This window comes from Drosophila kikkawai, chromosome 2L (genome assembly GCF_030179895.1).
Source record: "Drosophila kikkawai strain 14028-0561.14 chromosome 2L, DkikHiC1v2, whole genome shotgun sequence".
Lineage (NCBI taxonomy): Eukaryota > Metazoa > Arthropoda > Insecta > Diptera > Drosophilidae > Drosophila > Drosophila kikkawai.
Genome location: NC_091728.1, coordinates 15,901,697 through 15,919,695, shown reverse-complemented (window position 1 = coordinate 15,919,695; position 17,999 = coordinate 15,901,697). Strand labels below are relative to the sequence as shown.

The window sequence follows — 17,999 nt, the reverse complement described above, 5'->3', positions numbered from 1 at the left end:
GTCGTCCTGCGGAATGATTATCCAAACGCCGAGAGTTTCTTCCATAAGGATTTGGTTAAGTGACATCCGTGGGTCCCAGCCACAACATTCAAGACAGCAACATTCTCCAAGTTCGAAGAGAAAGCTGAAGGCTCGAGTGTCTCTGGACTGGAGGCTTTTTATAAGAAAGCTACTAGAGCGCTTGGGAAAACTATTCAGGATGATAAAGTGGAAAAGAAAGGAGGAATAATAGTTCTATTAAACATTTATTTAATATTTAAAGTTAAGTACTAACCCTGAATTGAAGTATAATATCAAGAACAATCTACCCTGTAATCATCAAAAATCAACAAGTGACTCGCATAAAAAAGCCACCCCATGTTCTTTTTTTATGATTTTACGACCGGCTAATGCCTTAGAATCCCATAATGGAATGCTTAAATTAAAACAATAATTTTCAGAGTTTGTAATCCAGAAATTACACAACGATTTCATTTTTATGCCGCCATCTGCTTCGTTTAGGCTAATGAAGCGTTCTGCAGAATAATCCTGTATCCCATTTCTAGCCACAGGCCTGAGTTGTCGTCCATTAGCCAATTAAATAAATTAAAATAATATTCAGCGAAAGATAAACACAAAGGGGCCGCCGTCGAGAGCTTAATGAAAACATATTGCTTGAAAAGAAGGGAGCAATAACTTCATTAGTCCACTGGAGCGACAAGGAGCTGTGTGCTCCTCGTGCCATATATCAGATCCAGCAGAGGTCATGATACTTTACAGCGCTATTTTGGCGCTGCTTTCCTGAAAAATTAATCAATAAATCGTCAGCTACCAAGCATCAATAAGCGGATATCTTTCGAACGGAAAGCGAAGCCAGGAAGTCGCAGAGCAAGTCGGCTGATGGGAAAGTGAAAAAAAAGACAAGAAAGTAGGCTGAAAAAGAGAGGGTCGACCAGGGAATACCCGGTTTTTTGGTTCAAGAGAATTTTTGCATAATATGGAGACTGTTTTTTGGAGCTTGAAAGAGCAGAGGGTAAATTTATACTATTATATTCACTCATAAATTAATATAATAATAATTTGTTATTTTAAATTCCCTCCTTTGAATACAGAATACAATTTGAACTACATATAAAATGAACATATAAATATATTATTTAAATTATATAATGATAAGAGCTTCCTGCCCACTGGATATACCCCTTAAAACCCCTCTAAGTACTGTGGAAAAAAACTCTCAAACTGGCTGAGGGGGCGTGGGAAGAGTGAGCCAGATCAAGGACCAAAGAAAAAACCATCATGATTTATTTACTTTTGAATGTCTTTCATGGCCAACCCTTGACCCCTGCCGGCGGTTCAATGGGGAAGGAGGCTATCCCAGCCTCCCTCACACATTTCATGAGTATTTTATTGGCTACGTGCAACTGCGCAAACAAATTTACATGACACTGAACTGAAAGGTGCTTACCTGTCCCTCAGACAGACGCCGACCGCCGACCCAAGACGACTGCCCCTCTCAGACATTATTGAAAGATTGATGAAAGTTTGCGGCCGAGAAGTATCTTTGGCTTTTTCGTTTTCTAACTATCAAGTGAGCAGCCGTCCAAAAGGAAAAATTCCTGTCAAGATAAATGACTTGAGTTTCTTTTGCTGCGTATACGTTATATTTATACACATATACATATACATTCCTATGTATTTGTATCTGTGGAAAATTATTGCGGTGGGTGAATGCTTATAATGAATAATGAACGATTTTCCGCCCTTTTTTTCCTGGAGTTTTATTGTGGCCAAACAATAAAATGCCTCGGCCATTCAGTAAATTTGTTTGTGGGCTGACCACGAAGGAGAAGGAGATATCTTCGATATGGCTTCACACTTTGATTTGGCTGCTCCTTAACTTTGTTGGGGTTCCCATGTATGTATGTATTAATGGCTTTTATAATGCCTCCCCTACGAATTTGTATATATGTATGCGGGAAGCATATATTTTGGGTCATCTTGGTGGGTGTTTCTAGGCCAATTTAACTGTCAGCGACGCCTGCTCATTTGTCTGGCCCTTTGCTCGATTTACTGGAGGAGGCCCCACTCGTTTGATTGAGCGCTGCTCATAATTGATACATTCGGAATAAATCTGGTTGACCTATTTCCTTTTTTGCGATTGGGATATGTGCCTGACGAAGCGGTATTGAAATCGGGTTTCTCTGGCAAAATGCTTTATTGATCGATCTGTGGGCCATTGTACAAGTTTCTGGGATTTTATGGTGCGGACATAATGATAAATTTGCCCAGCAAGGGGGTTTTACAATTTCCAGGCCTGGGGAAACGTATTAAAAAAAAAAATAATATTTATGGGAAAAAATAAATATTATAAACTTATATAAATTTCCTATTTTAAAGGATTTCATAAACTAATCCCCATACCTTTTCCTAGAAAACCCTTCCCTTTTCGAATTTTAATTCCTTGTTATAAAATTGCGGTTTTATTCATATGTTTTAAAGATATTTATGAGCCTGGGGGCCCAACACATGCCCCGGCGACCTTTCCGCATACATGACGTCCAGGCGACTTCCGTTTCCGCTCTGACTGCGACATGGGAAAACTTTTAGCATTTATCGTATGAATTTCTGCTGCCAGCACTATGCTTTCTTTTATTTTATTTTTCTTTTATTCCAAAAGAAATAAATTCAAATGCCTGCATAGTCCTTTTGTTTTTACTTAACCCTTTTGCTTTCTTTAAACTTTGAGCCTGGCTCTTTCATTGGAATGCATTTGGCAAAAGACATTTTTCTTGTTTCTGTTAAAAGTTCTCATGTCTAAGCAAAGATATTTTCCAGGCATTTTGCTTTAAATTTATTACTTGTAATCCCTATAGATTTTCATATTAAATCTTAAAATGCAGCTAAGCTGCATAGAGCCCACAACAATTACGCTTTTAACTTGCAGCTGAGTGTGCAGTTTTGACATTTTAAGTAGGCATCGCATTGCCATGAATGGGCTGCCTGGAACAGCAGAGGAGCTTCTGTTGTTTGTTTTGTGATTTCCCTTGCTACTGTTGTTGTTGTTGGCCTTACAATTACGATCACACACAGTTGCTTAGTGTTCCTATTCCTATTCCTATAGCCATTATACCCCACCGCCCCCTGAGTTCGTGTACTCGTGCTGAAATAGAGCCATGCAATGACGACGACTCTCGGGCATAATAGGCAAACACAGTGCGGCTAAAAAGTATGCGAGCACTCACAGACTTTTGCTCTCTGGCTCTTGCTTTGTGCTCATGTTTGTGTTCCAGGCTGGGTAATTGCGGCAACGCCTTTTTTCTGGCACACTTGTGACATTTTGCAAGCGAATGCAGACGAAGTAAGTACACTGTGTTACAAAAACAATAATCAGTAGTGTGACGATGCAAGTGACAGATTGGTAAACAGAGTGACCTTGCAATATGCAAAACACTATGCATAGCTGTACTCCCAACTTGGAAAATTAATCGCAGTGGTTATATAACTCCATCGTTTTTATAAAAAAAAACTTTTATTATTACCCACAATACAAATCTTGTAAGATAAAAAAAAATCCAACAGGTCGGTGCCTCCATCAGATCCTTCTGTCACCGCCAGATGATGGTCCTTTTAGCCACTTGTTTTACCCCCACTTGGCTCTTTAGTAAGCAAACGGATGTAGACTCGCCTTTTGTGTATTTGTGTAAGCGGTCTGGTGCAATGTTCGCCTTTTTTTTGCTTTGTTTGTATTGTTAATTGTTGGCGCGTGCTTTCTATTCATTTGTTAGTTGGCTTAAAGTAATAAAATAATTAAATAATTATTATTATTTATTGTTAGTCAGCGTGCTGCTGCCTTCTGCCTTTTCTGTTTGTTGTTTGTGCTTGTGCGGCGGGCTAATTTTAAATTTATGATTTGTGGGCTTTGTTCACGCTCCTCTGCTGGCACATAAAATGTACACTATACTGTATACACTATATATTATATTTATTTAAGTACGCACACACACACACACACGTCCTGCAATTCTTCAAAGGCGGCTCTAGTGCGACTTTTGGACAGTTTTATGGCCAGCATCATTTCGTCTTTTGAGCTCCGTTTGTTGTTTTTTTCTACGCTCCAAACTCACCCCGTTCTCTGTCGCCTGGTGACTTATTGGCGTAAAAGTTTTAGAGCCGTTTGGCCGGCAGTAAAGCCGAAGGCCAGTCAGCCCAGTCAGCCAGCACAGCTCAGTTTCCCATGGCTTTCTGTATTGCACCCAAATGTCTGCAATAAAATATTTTACAGTCGTGCATCTTGCGAGGCGTTCAGATTTCAACATAAAACGAAAAGATATCAAAGGGAGATGAAGCTCTTTTTCTAAAAGCGATTGGAAATCCATTTGTCTGGGACTATTGGAAAGAAATATATACCAAACCTGGCTGACCGGGGGTGAAATGCAAAAACAATTGCACAGATTTATGTCTAACCAAAATGTGGTTAAAATAATCTTTATTATATAGAAATCTACATACTAAATACATTAAAACAATATAAATCATCTTTTGGTTGGCAGTAGTTCTATATATCCTTTTCTGTTTCGGCCATTGCTAGAAAATCTACAAAGATTACACGCTTTAAGGCGCCACTTTAAATATTCCGCATACGCCGTGTTGTTAATAAATTACCCAAATTATAGAAGCAAAGCCTTCAGGCGCAGTGGCCCCAAAAGCGAGCTGCCATCATGGCCGGGAAGAAGGCAAAAGCCTGGTTAAAACCAAGCCGTAGACCCACTAGCTGGCGACAGCTGACAGAGTGGAGGAGGAAGTGGGTGGCAGCCGAAGAAGAGGCTAGAGAAGTGGCTGCCGTTGACGGCGACGTCGGCATCTTAATAAATTTTCATGCGCAACACTTTGACGTTATTAATACGTTTGGGGCTTCGAGAGTCGAGAGAGTGCCACGCACGCACCTAAAACCGCTAACCAAATGACGGCGAATTTTGCTTAATTACAGGGCTTATCCACAGCAGACACCCAACGAATGAAGTTTGGGGTAAAAACAAGGCAAGTCCTTCGTTGGTTTGCTCGAAAAATTAATTTTAAAAGCCGGAACGCTTAAGATATTTCTGTACATTTATATGCTTAAAATTCGATTGCAATTTATCGGCGTGGCCTTAATTAAATACAAGGAAATTCCTTCCTGCCAGGAATGCTCATTGAAATGCGTAGAGACAAGTTTAACTAAATGTTAATGAAGTAGGGCCAAAAGCCACCGGGTTGCCGCTTCTAAGCACCTAATTCAGTGGCTAATTTCCTAGACATATTACGACAGGTTTCCGCCTGTCTGTGTCTGTCAGTTCCCAGTTCCCAGAAATTTCAATACAACGAAAAAAAAAAAAATGAACTCACTTTTCACCTTATCATGTCTAACTGCCAAATTGCCAACGGTTGCCAGGCCCACAGGATCTGAGGATACACTAGAGGGAATACATACTTGTAGAGGCTGGAATTTGAATTAAATTTAATTTAGTTAGGAAGCTAAATGTGTCTGATAGTTAATTTAGTATAAGTTGCTTAAGGAACAAGCTGATGATATATAATAAATAATTTTTGTTATTATTATTCCATTTTATTGCTAATAATTCAGTATTCCTAGCTTACTTTCATCAAATAATTGATAGATACTAAATATCTCTCAGTGCCTTTCTAAATTGACTTGGCACAGAGGCATTGATGAGACACCCCAGCCTCCCATCGATGTTAGCAAATAATCTTTGTGCTCTGGCATATTCTCACTGTCAACGGAATAATCAGCCAGGCGGGCGGCTGACATGTTAAGTCACTTTGTCGTCGGGACACACATCCTTCTAACCCCCCCACCCCCCAACCGAACCCTAATCACCCTGCACACTCCCCATTTGGCTGGCAAATTACACGTCTCGGATTTGAATGCTTCGGTTATTTCCCTCTGTTTCCTGGTGTTTTTGTTGTGTTTTGTCTTGTGGCATTAGTTTAAATTAATATCAGGACAAGGTATGGCGTATGGCAAAGCCACCCGCATGTACAATCTCATTGGGATCCTTGTCTTTTCCTCATTTTGGGGGCTTCACTTATTTGGCTTTTGGGTTAACTAAACGAGGGGTTGTGTGTATTGTGGCAATAACCTGAATTAAAATGTTTTCCCAGATAAACATTAATTGTTGACTAAACCAGGACAATTTGTGCAGCACCTGGGGCTGAGCTCTAAGCTTAGGGGAAAAAGATCCTTGATGGAAGGGAGGAGGAAAAGCTGCTGAAAAGGTAAACATGCTGATTAGTTAAGTTAAAGACTTGTGGATTTTTGTGGTGTCCAAGCTATCACTAACTTGTGGAGTTAGTAAATAAAAGAAAGTCTTGTGTGCAGAAAGAATGAATATTAATTAACATAAAACAGAAGTTTCTTTTATGAATATTAAGTTGGATTTAAAACAATTCTATCTGAGACAAAAGTAAATATTTCCTTGAGCACAATTTTAATTTCTTTAATATTAATTCTCACCTTTAACTTGAATTTCAAGTGAAAGCGTAAAAGGCTTATTAAAATAAACAAAGGCTGCTTGAAGCTCTATAAGCTCTTACAAAATCTATGAAGAGAACTCAAGCATCATCATCATAATCGCAGACGAACTCGTCCTGGAGGTAATCCCCAAGCGAGGCGGTTGGCTCCCCAAATCCCTGCTCGTCTCGCAGCCACTTGTCGTGGTCAATACCCTTAATTTCGCACACGACCTTGAAGATTAGCTCCTCCTTTTGGGCGTAGTAATTGGGTGAGTGGAAATTGGCGTCCAGTTGATGTGACTCCAGCTTGAGTCGCATCAGTTTCTCGTGTAGAATATGAAAGTCTTCGTCGGTCTGCTCCTCAGCCGTCTTCAGGGTGAGCAGGGCCAGGAATTCCGACAGGTGAGACTGCGGGAAAGAAGGTGTGAAAACTCAATGATAGCCAGGACATCAAGAGGCTCTAATCCACTCACCACATTCTCCTGGCTCAAAAGGTTCTCGTCGTGGGCAAACTCCACCGCAAATTTCAAGTCGTTCATGGTTTTGAGATTCATTTCCAAGGAGCGGTTGCGTCGGCGGCCTGAGGCAAACTGTCGTCGCTGTCGGATAGCTCGCCTTCGGGCTCGTCACCATTTATTGGCCTGCAATTTGTTTACATTATAGACGGTGTGGTGATTCGATTCGCCCCTTAGTCCCCACAATCCCCACCAGTCCAGCCCGCGGTTTGTTTATTTTCGTAGCCACTCATGGCTGTCGTTTAGACCCCGCCACTACTCTCAATATGTGGAAACTACAGCATTTGGACACGTAATCACACCGGAAAAGCTTACTCAGCCAGAGAGAGTGTGACAAAAGTCTAATCTTTAGTTTTTAGTTTAAAATAGAGTTAAGAGTTTAAGTTGCGGGTTTGTTAAATAATTTCTAAACAAATATTTAGCTTAGAAATTGACATAAAAGTAAAAAGAATTTAATTTTTAAGCAAGAAAGGAAGGTTAATTCAACAGTATGCATTTTTTTAATTTCTGAAAGATTATCAATCAAATTTCTTTATATTTGTACAAGAACGAAAGTTTATTTTTCACTCTCATAATATAAAAGTTATAAGATTTTTTATTAAAAATGATGAAATAGGAAAATGTAAATAAAATAAAAAAATATATTTAAGCTTTAAAGTAAATCGATATATGTGGATAAATACAATTTTAAACTCCATCCCCAGGCAGCTTCTCCAGAATGCAAACCGATATCCGTTTTGCCGCTTAAAAGTAAACTTTGCTTTGACTCAATTTCATGTCTGTTGATTATTCCGAGTATTTCGAAATTCATTTGTCAGAGCTCTCCGAGAGTGTAAACAAATAAAAGCGAAGCGCGTTTTAGCTATAAATCAAAACGAAATTGAACGCACATGAGGAATATGTTTATCCGATACAATTTTTTCGATTCCTGATTCTTTCAAATCGACCAACGACCCACGGAATGAATGCCAAACAAAAGCTGCCATCGGCGAGCATAAAAGTCATGCTGCTCCTGCTGCAGTGATAAAGTCAATAAAGCTGATATTCCGCCACGTGAAACACAAGCCAAGAAGTGTGTAAACAGAGTCAGAAAAATAAAAAGAAATAGCTCCGACTGGCGCTTAGACAAATAAACATGGATGGAGTGAGGTAGAATGCAGAGAGCAGAGGAAAAGCTGAAAAGTCGAAGGTTGCTGCCTCACTTCGCACTTTTCCCGTATATATTTTATGAAATTTTCCGTTTTGTTTATGTGACTTTTTCGGACACCCCTAAAAGCCGAGAGAGAAATCCTTGAAATTGACCCAGGAGACTCCGAAGCTTAGGGGCTATGCCGTCCTGCCGCAATGTTCATAACTTTTGGGAAAGCTTGGCAAATGCAAAGTAATAAAATTTAAGTGTCGAGTGTATGGGAAAACTATATTCCCAAATGGTATGAATTTAACGAGAATAAGTGGAATATTTTCCAGGCTATCTGAGAATGTCTATCAGAGATTTACTTAACTAATTTAATATATATGTTGGTATAAATTGAATTTGTTTCATAAATAGAATGAAGCGAAATGGATTTTGTTACTTCCGTAAATTCTGGGGGTAAAATAAATAATAAAAATAGTTTTTAATACAATAAGGCTAATAAAAACAAGAATTAAATTGAAAAAATTTTAAAATGTATTAATATTTCTAAAGGAAATATATGTTTACTTTTCTAGGATTATTTTAACTATAATAAATCTGACTTTACTTTTCTTTTCTTTAATTAAATTGAACTCAGAAGTGATTACAAAATATTCCCATTTAATTAAACCTTTTAAGACCAAATTACATTATCAAGTAACTGCAATTTCCCTTGCAGCCTAAACATTTAATTACAAATAATTATCACAAAGATCTCGCCAAAGTTAGATGCAGGAAATTCCAGTTAATTATGCAATTATATTTTGGTATATTTGCGTACAAGTTAAATTTGTGCCTGAGGCATCCGAAATTGACAGAAGCGAACTCAATTGGCTGCCACCAAAGGTTTGAGTCTTTGCCGTAGGGTGTCCTCCTGATGACGAGGGAGGAAATGAAATAAATCAAGGCTCATTAAGGGCCTTGAGGTAAACACGAACGCAGACTTCGCACACACACACCTAGGGACACATGTTATTTGTGTTTCCATGTGCGATTTTGGGTTATTTCAGGACCCCCAAAAACAAAGTTGACAGTTGATGTCAACTTAATCATCGTCAAGGCATCACATATTCGCCTTAGGACTAGCGGCGGCGCCTGCAGGAGTGAAATTTCAACTCCTTTTTCTGGCGATAACAGGACATATTGCCAGCTCATTACGTCTGCGAGGCGAGTGTGGGAGTGTCTAACAGACAAGTTCTTCGTTCATCAGCCCTGCACTTATTCTGCGCCTTTGTCTCAGCTCTAATAATGGCAATATTACACAAGTAATTAGTCACGCATTTAATTATTATTTATGGCCTTTCTCCCAGTGTGTATGTCGCCTTCGTCGACGTCGTCGTCTCCTATCTGGCTCGGCAACTCGAAATTATCCTTCGGGTGGCGTGTGTGCGTGTGCCTAACAATTATTACATGTAATTATCCACTTGAATGCTTGTCCTGAATCATCAGTAAATTTATATGACACATCGAGATAAAAGTTGTGGCGGAGGTCTGTTTCGGATTGGCAAGCTATTAGCATATGCGTGATTGCGTAAGTAAATTATGCCACAACGGACAAATCTAATCTGCTTAGCATTATAATATACGTAGCCGAGAGTTAATGTCTTTAGTAAAGTAGGTACAGACACGATTAGGGATTCCAACTATTTTTAGCTTGACAACTCACTCAGATTTGGGTTTGATTTGGTAAGAATTTAAATTAATGACTGTAACTTTAACACAATTAAAAATTTCATTTAAAATTATATATTCCTCCGTAGCAAACAATGCTAACTAGTTTCTTATTACAAACTTAAATTATAGAGTAAAGAATTTACCCTTACTAACAATTGGTTAGTTAGTAAGAAATGTGAACCAATTAATACCAAACCAATCAAGAAAAATTCCATGCAGCAGCTGCTATAGTCAATGGGGTTAAAGTTCAATCACGTACTTCACTCCTGACCAAATCTCAAGATGTTGGATAGCCCGGGGCCGAAACTTTCATCGATTAAAAACTTTTCCGGGTTGCCCAAGTATTATCAGCTAGCTGGCCTCCGGAAAACTTGTTGTGACCGACAGCTGCCGGAATGGAAAAATGAGATTTGTTTGTTGCCTCTAATAATTGGAAGGCGGAGATTGGTAGATTGAAATGGCAAAAATCGAAATCCCAGGCCAGGGGAATAATACAACAGATTGCCAGAAAGACGAGTCGCTGAATTTCGCCCTGGCACGTCTCTCCTGTCAGCTGTTTATTGAGGCGTGATGTAATTAGTATAACACACCGACAAGGAAACAGGAAAAAAATAAACCAAGAAAGGGCAGAGCCCCAGCAAAGACCCCGGCTTAGACGCAATTTGCGTAATGCTAAAACTTTTAATCACTCATACGCTCCATGGCGCCACAGAGAAAAAGGCGAGGCGAAGGCGCAAAAAATAAATTTTACGTCAGAGAAAATAGTCAACAAAGCGTTTTGGGGGCGAAATGAAATAAGTGTAAATACGACAAAAATTCACTTGCACACACACACACCACGAATATACGCACACACTCTGGACCACCCAAATGCTCACTCAAATATGTATGTATGCGCATCTGATTAAACACAAGTGTGTGTGTTCCTTATATGACTTTCATCCCCAGCAGAGAAATGCATTCCCCTAGGGTTTCGTCAAAAAAAAAAAAAAATATATAAAAAATTATATATATATTCATCTGCTTTGCCTTAAGCTCGAGTTTAATTCCTGCTTTGACTTTTGCAATGAGCACTCAAAATGCCGAGTAAAGTGGTGGCTCGAAAAATGCTACATTAAGATTTATTACTTAACATATATATTTATTTTTTTTTAAGATAAATTTATTTAGAGAAATTTTAAATTTCTACTTAATTCTTTTATATATTTTTTGTTTAAATTAGAATAAATATTAATAAAATAATGTAAGAAATATTTGCTCTTAAGACTTAAAGAGACACCTGTTAGTATATTTTTCTGAAATTTTATAAGTATTTTTAAAAAATGTATTTATTAAACAAAGTACAAATATTTTTGAAAATATTTTAAAATTTGTAAAAGACTTCTCTGTAATTTTAAAGACTTCACTGTATGGTTTTATTAACTTGTTTTCCTGCTCACAGGGTATTAGAGGGATATTAGAACTTGCATTTTTAATTGAATATTTAATTTCTTTATTTCTTTAGATACTTTTAAATAGGAATACCATATACAAAGAATACATAAATATTATATTACCTATCCTTACTGACAAAGAATTTAAAATTCTCTTTGGCTTCCTGAAAATCTATTTTAATTTCAGATTGCTAGAAAATTAACTTTAATTATTCAGTTTAAGAACTACTACTTTTTAATTGATTAAAAAAATCTTTTGTTAGTGCGAAAAAGGGTATTTAAAGATTCAGCAAGCCGCAGCCTGACTTTGCGTCTTTTCTTGTGGTTTTTTCTTCTCCGGTTCTTCAGTTCTTCAGATTACAATGTAAGCTGCGGCGCGTTTAAGTGCGCCTGTGTGTGTGTGTGTGTGTGTGTTTTGATGCTTGCGGGTGGTGGTGGTGTTGGGCGGTCTGCGTGTGTGTTTGCGTGCCGACCTATTTGCTTAAACACACTCTAACTGGCACTCTCAGCCCACTTGGCCACGCCCTCGGAGAATGGCGCCCCTGCCTTCCGCCCCCGGGTCCCGGCTCCTCTGTCCTCATAACACATTAGCGAAAGTGAAAGTGAAAGCCGCCATAATGACTGCCTCCAGTTGGTTTTCACTTGCTCCTCATGTCTGGGTCGCTCCGCCTGCATGCCCATACATTCATATTAGTTCTCAGAGAGAAGCCAAAAGCGAGAGAAATGCAAATTGGCCAGATGGAGAATGATGGGGAGTATAACGGGAAGCTTAGTTCTTGGTTCTCGCTTCTCAGTTTTTCAGTTTTTTAGATCGTGGTTTTAAGTATTTTATTCTCAGTTTTAAGGCAATAGATTTTACTTCCCAATATTCGTTGTCTATTTTTAATTCTCGGTTATTGGCTCTTCGATATTTACTAAATTTATTTATGTTTTCTAGATTTGTTTCTTAAGATTTGTTTTTGAAAAGAGTTGTCTAGTAAAAAAAGTAATAAAATCCATTTCTATTAAATTTTAAAGGATATAATATCCTTCCACCAAAGTACTAAAAATAATAAAACAAGCTCCTAACATCACTTTCCCTGCCGGATGTTTTTCCCCCGTGAGAATCCGCCACAAACCACCAAGAATGTGTCATAAAATCGAAAGAAACTCCAGTTAGCAACCGCGAGCAAAATATGCTTACCAAAAAGTGTCAAGTGGTGAGTCTTCTAACCGCCTTCCTGGTGTTTGATGGCCGAAAACTTGTAAGCAAGTTGCAAAAAACAAAAATAATAATACAATTTTGAAATGTCACTCAAACATAACGGAGTATTCATGGGCAACTACTTTTGCTACCATTTCAACTTTGTAAATCTTATTTTCTGTCGTAGTTCTGTCAATGCTTTCATGATCTTTTTCTTCCCATATTATTTTCTTTTTGCTGTAAAAGAAAAGTTGGTAGAGGGAGAGAAGTCAAACTTTTATTAGTTTTCCGGCAGAACGTTAACCGTATTAAAAAGCACTCGGCGACATTAGTGGGAGAGGAGAATATATAGATGAAGCCAAGTGTGTCCTCTGATAATCGGAAATCGGAGCCAGACCAACAACAACAACAACAACAACAACAACAACAACAACAACAACAACAACAACAACAACAAAAACAACCACAATAGGATGGAAATTGAAAAACTGTAGCACACTTATTTCGGGGCTCCAAGTGCCCCGAACTTCTTCAAAAACGCATAAAAAATCAATGGCAAAGCGAAAGCAAGATGTGCGCAATAAATGTCAGCTACAAACGAAAACTTCACATGTTTTTTTTTTTTTTTTTTACTGAGTCTCGACTTCCTGTGCCAGGACTTCCGTTTTAAGTGTGCATGTGTGTGTGTGTCTGCATGTGTGACTGTGTCAATTTGTAGAGCATACTTATGTGCGCTGCGGCTGAGGGAAGCGCCTGGCCCCCAACACACAAATTGAAATCCGCCATAAATTGGCGAGACGAGCGGAGGAGACTGACTGAAAAGAAATAAAGCAAAGTCGAGTCGAGCCGGGCTGATGACAATTTATTGTTCACACTTGCAACTGATGATGGTGCTTAGGGGACTATGCGAAAACAAACGTGTGTGTGGGACTCACACGTGTATTGTGTGTGCAAGTGCGAGTGTGTGTTCCGTTTGCCAAAGAATATTTCATTGTCTGGCCGTGCCCAAAAGTAGGCTCTACAAATTGCCAGCCATTATTTTGCTTCTATGCCAATACTCGCAAGCGCCATATATTTTCAATATGTATGTACATATATATCTATATATAGAATTGTAATTTAGGGATGTGAAGGTTTCTAGACAATTTAGAAAGCCAGCTTATGCCGATAGTTATAAGAGGAATATCTATACTATACAAAAAACTGCAACATCTTTGATTCTTTTATAAAGTTATTGCTAAAGATAATTTTTAAATGTCAAATACAGTTATGTTCACGCTTTAATTAAACTCCCAAACACTTAAAATATATAGTGTATATTATTAATTATTTAGTATAAAAGTTTTAGAGCTCTTGAAAAAGATATATTCCTTTAGTAACAATTACCCTATATACCAGAGGTATTTTCCCAAAAGGAAGCCCATCAATTGTCACAAGTCGTTAAAGCGTAGCCAGGTTCCACCGGAAGTGCCGGAAACCTCGAAGGAATTTGAAAAACAAAAGCTTGACGCGCTCGAAAGTAAGCAAAAGTGACTCAAGAAACCATCTCTTTTCGCCATTTATTTCCTTGTATATTACATGCACGCGTATCGAGATGTAAATTCATTTTATTTGCCTTATTCTTTTGAAAGTACGTACAGGTGGTGTGCAGGTAATTTTCAATTGAGCGCCCTGTGCTTCTGGCAGGCGATGATTTAAATGCTTGGCAAGTTTTTCCGACGTGTTCCAGTATGCGTTGGCCTACTCTCTTTTCACACAACTTTTGTGGAGAACTAAAACTTTTCCTAGGCCCCAAAAGAAAGTTCGAACCAAAATACCACACACAATAAGTGGAAATAAGTGGAAACTTTTGTGGGTCTTAAATTATGCCTTAAATCATATGATTAAAGGTGATTTCTTCCGGGGCATAAGGGAAACCTATAGCATAGCTGGACAGCGGCGAAGATGACTCATTGCGGCTCGTTTAACACATTTAAATTCATGCCAAAACAGCAGAAATCCACTTGCCATGGCCGTTCCTGGAATTTATGAGTTGTTTCGCTGGCCGTTTCTGTGTGCCGCTATTACGGCTACTAAGTCTTGGCTAATAGCGGCTTTAAAATTTATAGAGTTTTTCGACTGGCAGCGACGGCTTAGCAGCGAAGTGATTGCCCCTGCCAGCCTCAGACCAAGTCCCCTTAATATTTATTCCGCTTTGCTCGCTTTCCTCGGAGCATGATGATGATATCTTGAATAAGACAACAGTAATACGATACTTTTTTGGGACACGAAACCTTTTCAGAGAAGACTGATGGGCTGGGGTCACCAATTAGAGGCTTAAAACAAGAAATAACTCAGCGAATTGGAGGCGCTTTTATGGATTATAATTTGCTCTAAGGGAAATATTTCAAAATTTTTGAAGTATGTTTGTTATTAGTTAATGTTTTGTGACTTAAAAGGTAGCTTTAGTTATTAAAGTTATATGTAAATATTATTAAAATACTGTTAAGATCTTAGACTTCTGTCTGTCAAAGGAATCTCTAGCTCATCAATCAATAAAAATATATCCCAAAAAACCCTGAAAGAGTATCCACTCTTTGGCTAGTTTAAAAATCATAGAAAGCAGGCCGCCTTTGTTATTTAAGGCGTGGGGCTTTTGGCTTGCCTTTTGACATATTATGCCATAATTCTTGCGGCAAAACGTTTAGTTGAGCTACATAAATAATAAATATATACAGGCACAAGCGCCAGCTACATATATCCTGACATATTTGGGAGGTGGGGAAAAAAGGCTGGAGGAACCTTTTTCGGGACGTGTATCTTTTCTATGCTCTCCTGGTTAGGGCCGTGATTTACAGGACACGCTCGAGCTGTTAGAAGGGCCTTTTAATTTGCATTTTGCTCAACTCTGGTCGTGCAGCAAAATTGTTTTCGCTAAGATTTAGCATAAAATATTGAAAACATTTTACGCAAAATAATAGGACTTGTGTAAAATTTATTTTAATTGTTTCGTCTACATTTTCTATTTATCTATTTCTCGATTTCTGTTCGCATCGATATGCAAATTTTGGTGACAAGTCCGAGGGACTGCGAGTAAATCGAAAAAGTTTTGATCTCCAAGTAAAAACTAATAGTCGTAAATATTTATGTGTGTAGGGGGGCTCACAAATGTGCTCGAAAGGCTCAGTGAGTCTTAGCTGCAATTGAAAGGACCAGGATCAGAATCGTCTCATTCTCTATTTTGGAGAACGAAAAACCGATTTTTATCAAATTCCCACTTTGGATTTAGGCAGCAGCCGGAAAGTCTCTCTTTTCCTTGCATTGCTAATGAAATTAAATTGAAACTTTGCTGGCAAAGTCACAAATTTGCGACTGAGTTGGCAGAGTAAGCAAATAGGACTTAAATCAATGGCTTTCATTAACGCAGGGATTCGCAAAGTTTAGAGTCTGGGGTCTGGGTGGCGAGAAAATGAGTTTCCTTTGGGTTAGTTTGGAGCAAAAGAAAATGGATTAATGCCAGACATTTTTGTGTGGCAGCCATAAATAATAAAGTTTATAAATAATGCAAGAGTTTAGTTTGATTTCCCCAAAGCACTTGCTTTAAAATTGGTTAACAAAATATAACAAAATTATTTAAAAAATATATTTTTTTGTTGTTCCAAAAAAATATGGCTCACATATAAGACAGAGGCATAATATTATATATAACTATAGGTATATTTTTAGTTTAAAAAGATAATCCCAGAAATATTTAGAGTTTAGAAAACCAAAACATATTCCAAACTAATTCCCTAATTCTTTTCTTAATGATTAAAAAGAATTTTAAAAGCAATTTCAATGTAAAATCTTAAATTTAAATAAATATTAAACTCCTGTCGAAAGTGCATTCCGTCGAAGCTGCATCCTCATGTTAAATTCAATAATATCAGCAGAGTTTCCCAGATAAGTTGGAACAACTGTCCGCAGCTAATAGCCGCTGGCCATTTTGGGAAATAACATACGCTCCACTTTGCCTCCACTGACTGGCCATTATGCGCATTCGACGCCTTTGGATGAGCAGGAGATGTAGCAGGAGCCAAAGGAGAAGCTGTCTGCGAAAACTGGGGCCATTAATCTCTCCTGGCCACATAGAAATCCATGTAAGCGAGACGTTTGCCAAGAGCCTCAAGCGGTGCACTTTCAACCTCAACACGCTGCCCCGAATGCCATACAATATATGTACGTTGGATTCCAAGCAGGCTGTCCTGGTGGTGGTAATCTTGGGCCATCTCGGCCGAGTCCATTTAGCAGAGATTCCGCAGGCCGCAGGCTGCAGGCCCGTTTGCTTTGGCCACAGCAAAGCACAACTTCAATGGGCCAGAGCTTGGGCCTCAGAAATGTCCTGGTGCCGCCACTGGCCACTGGCAAAATGATACGCCGCTTAAACAAATATATATATGTATATATCCAAAGAGAAAAACAAGATTCAAAATAGAAGGAAAATCCTCTCGGGACATGCTTCCGCACAAGAATGTTGGGGCCAACAGCCGCCCACGGACGCCTTTTGATATGCAAAATAAAAATTGTGAACAGCGATTTTAATAAATATTCCCCACACAGTCACTCACCGCAGATAGACAACTAGACCCGAGTCCTAGAGTCCTCCTCGAGGACATTGATACAGAGGACTGCTTATTGAATTTTTCAAAGCCTTTTTTTTTTTGGTTTTCTGTCGTCCTGCGAATCCCCGAGGCGGAATGTGTTTAAAGTGCTTTAAGCCAAATGATTTTAAAGGACTTTGGTTACGTCCTTGTGAAGGTGTTGGTTTGGGAGTCAAAGGGGTGTACTGGCTGGATTTAAGAAGAAAGGTTCTAAGGCGATTTTCCTAATTCTATAACAACAAATTTAAAGCTGTTTTAAGAGCCTATGTTAAAAGGGTTTGTCTTGAAAGAAATCTTATTTTAAATTAAGATATTATTTCTCCAATAACTATTTATATTACTTTTTAAACTTTTAAATTGATTTGCATTTAAATATTAATAAATAAAAGAAAACCTACTTAAAATTCCCTTAAAATAAATATATTTCTTCAAGCAAATCTTTAGTTATTTAAGCCTAATTTTTTCTTATTCTTGAAAAGCATTCCCTTAGATTTCCTTTTTGGCTACTATCTGGACCCTTTTCGCAGATACCCAATAAAATAAACAAAGTCATCGACACCTATTTATTAACAGAGTCCGCTGCACCTTTTTGTATCTCCATTATTACCGGGAAAATCAAGTCACCGTCAAATCAGCTTATACATTTTACCCTCGAGGCTTGAAAGGTAAATTCGTCTCGAAAGTCATTAAGTCGACAAAGAGGCCTGAATTAATTTTTTGTCGCCCCGAAAAAAAGAAAAGCCGATTTTTCGTCTGCCTCAGATCGATTTCAGGACAATCAACGCCTTCTTTTTTTTTTTTTGTATTTTCGGTTTAAGTTGACTGAAAGGTTTTTATTTGTTTCGTTATGAGTCCTCTCAGTCTCTCTCAGGTAAAGGCAATAATTTGCTTTTTGCCTGCCGTTGATAT

The 17,999-nt window shown here is 38.3% G+C and overlaps 3 protein-coding genes across 3 annotated transcripts in view; 1 reads left to right on the top strand and 2 right to left on the bottom strand.

Annotated features, from left to right (window-relative positions):
• The window catches only part of dpr2 (defective proboscis extension response 2), a 45,181-nt gene that overhangs the window by 13,099 nt on the left and 14,083 nt on the right, over positions 1 to 17,999 (top strand). The gene's annotated exons all lie outside the window — the stretch shown is intronic.
• The window catches only part of piwi (P-element induced wimpy testis), a 64,606-nt gene that overhangs the window by 34,598 nt on the left and 12,009 nt on the right, over positions 1 to 17,999 (bottom strand). The gene's annotated exons all lie outside the window — the stretch shown is intronic.
• On the bottom strand, positions 6,451 to 12,627 carry LOC108076901 (uncharacterized). Its single transcript, XM_017169941.3, has 3 exons — positions 12,472 to 12,627; positions 6,966 to 7,133; positions 6,451 to 6,900 (listed from the first exon to the last, which is right to left on the bottom strand). Exons 2-3 carry the CDS (start codon positions 7,044 to 7,046, stop codon positions 6,592 to 6,594), a joined length of 390 nt encoding a protein of 129 aa, XP_017025430.1. The 5' UTR covers positions 7,047 to 7,133; positions 12,472 to 12,627; the 3' UTR covers positions 6,451 to 6,591.

Bases quoted from the DNA above. Each gene is read 5' to 3' on its own strand.
- LOC108076901 (XM_017169941.3), bottom strand. From the start codon at position 7,046: ATGAATCTCAAAACCATGAACGACTTGAAATTTGCGGTGGAGTTTGCC. The intron at 6,901-6,965 runs GTGAGTGGATTA...TCTTTCCCGCAG, and splicing joins TTTTGAGCCAGGAGAATGTG to TCTCACCTGTCGGAATTCCT.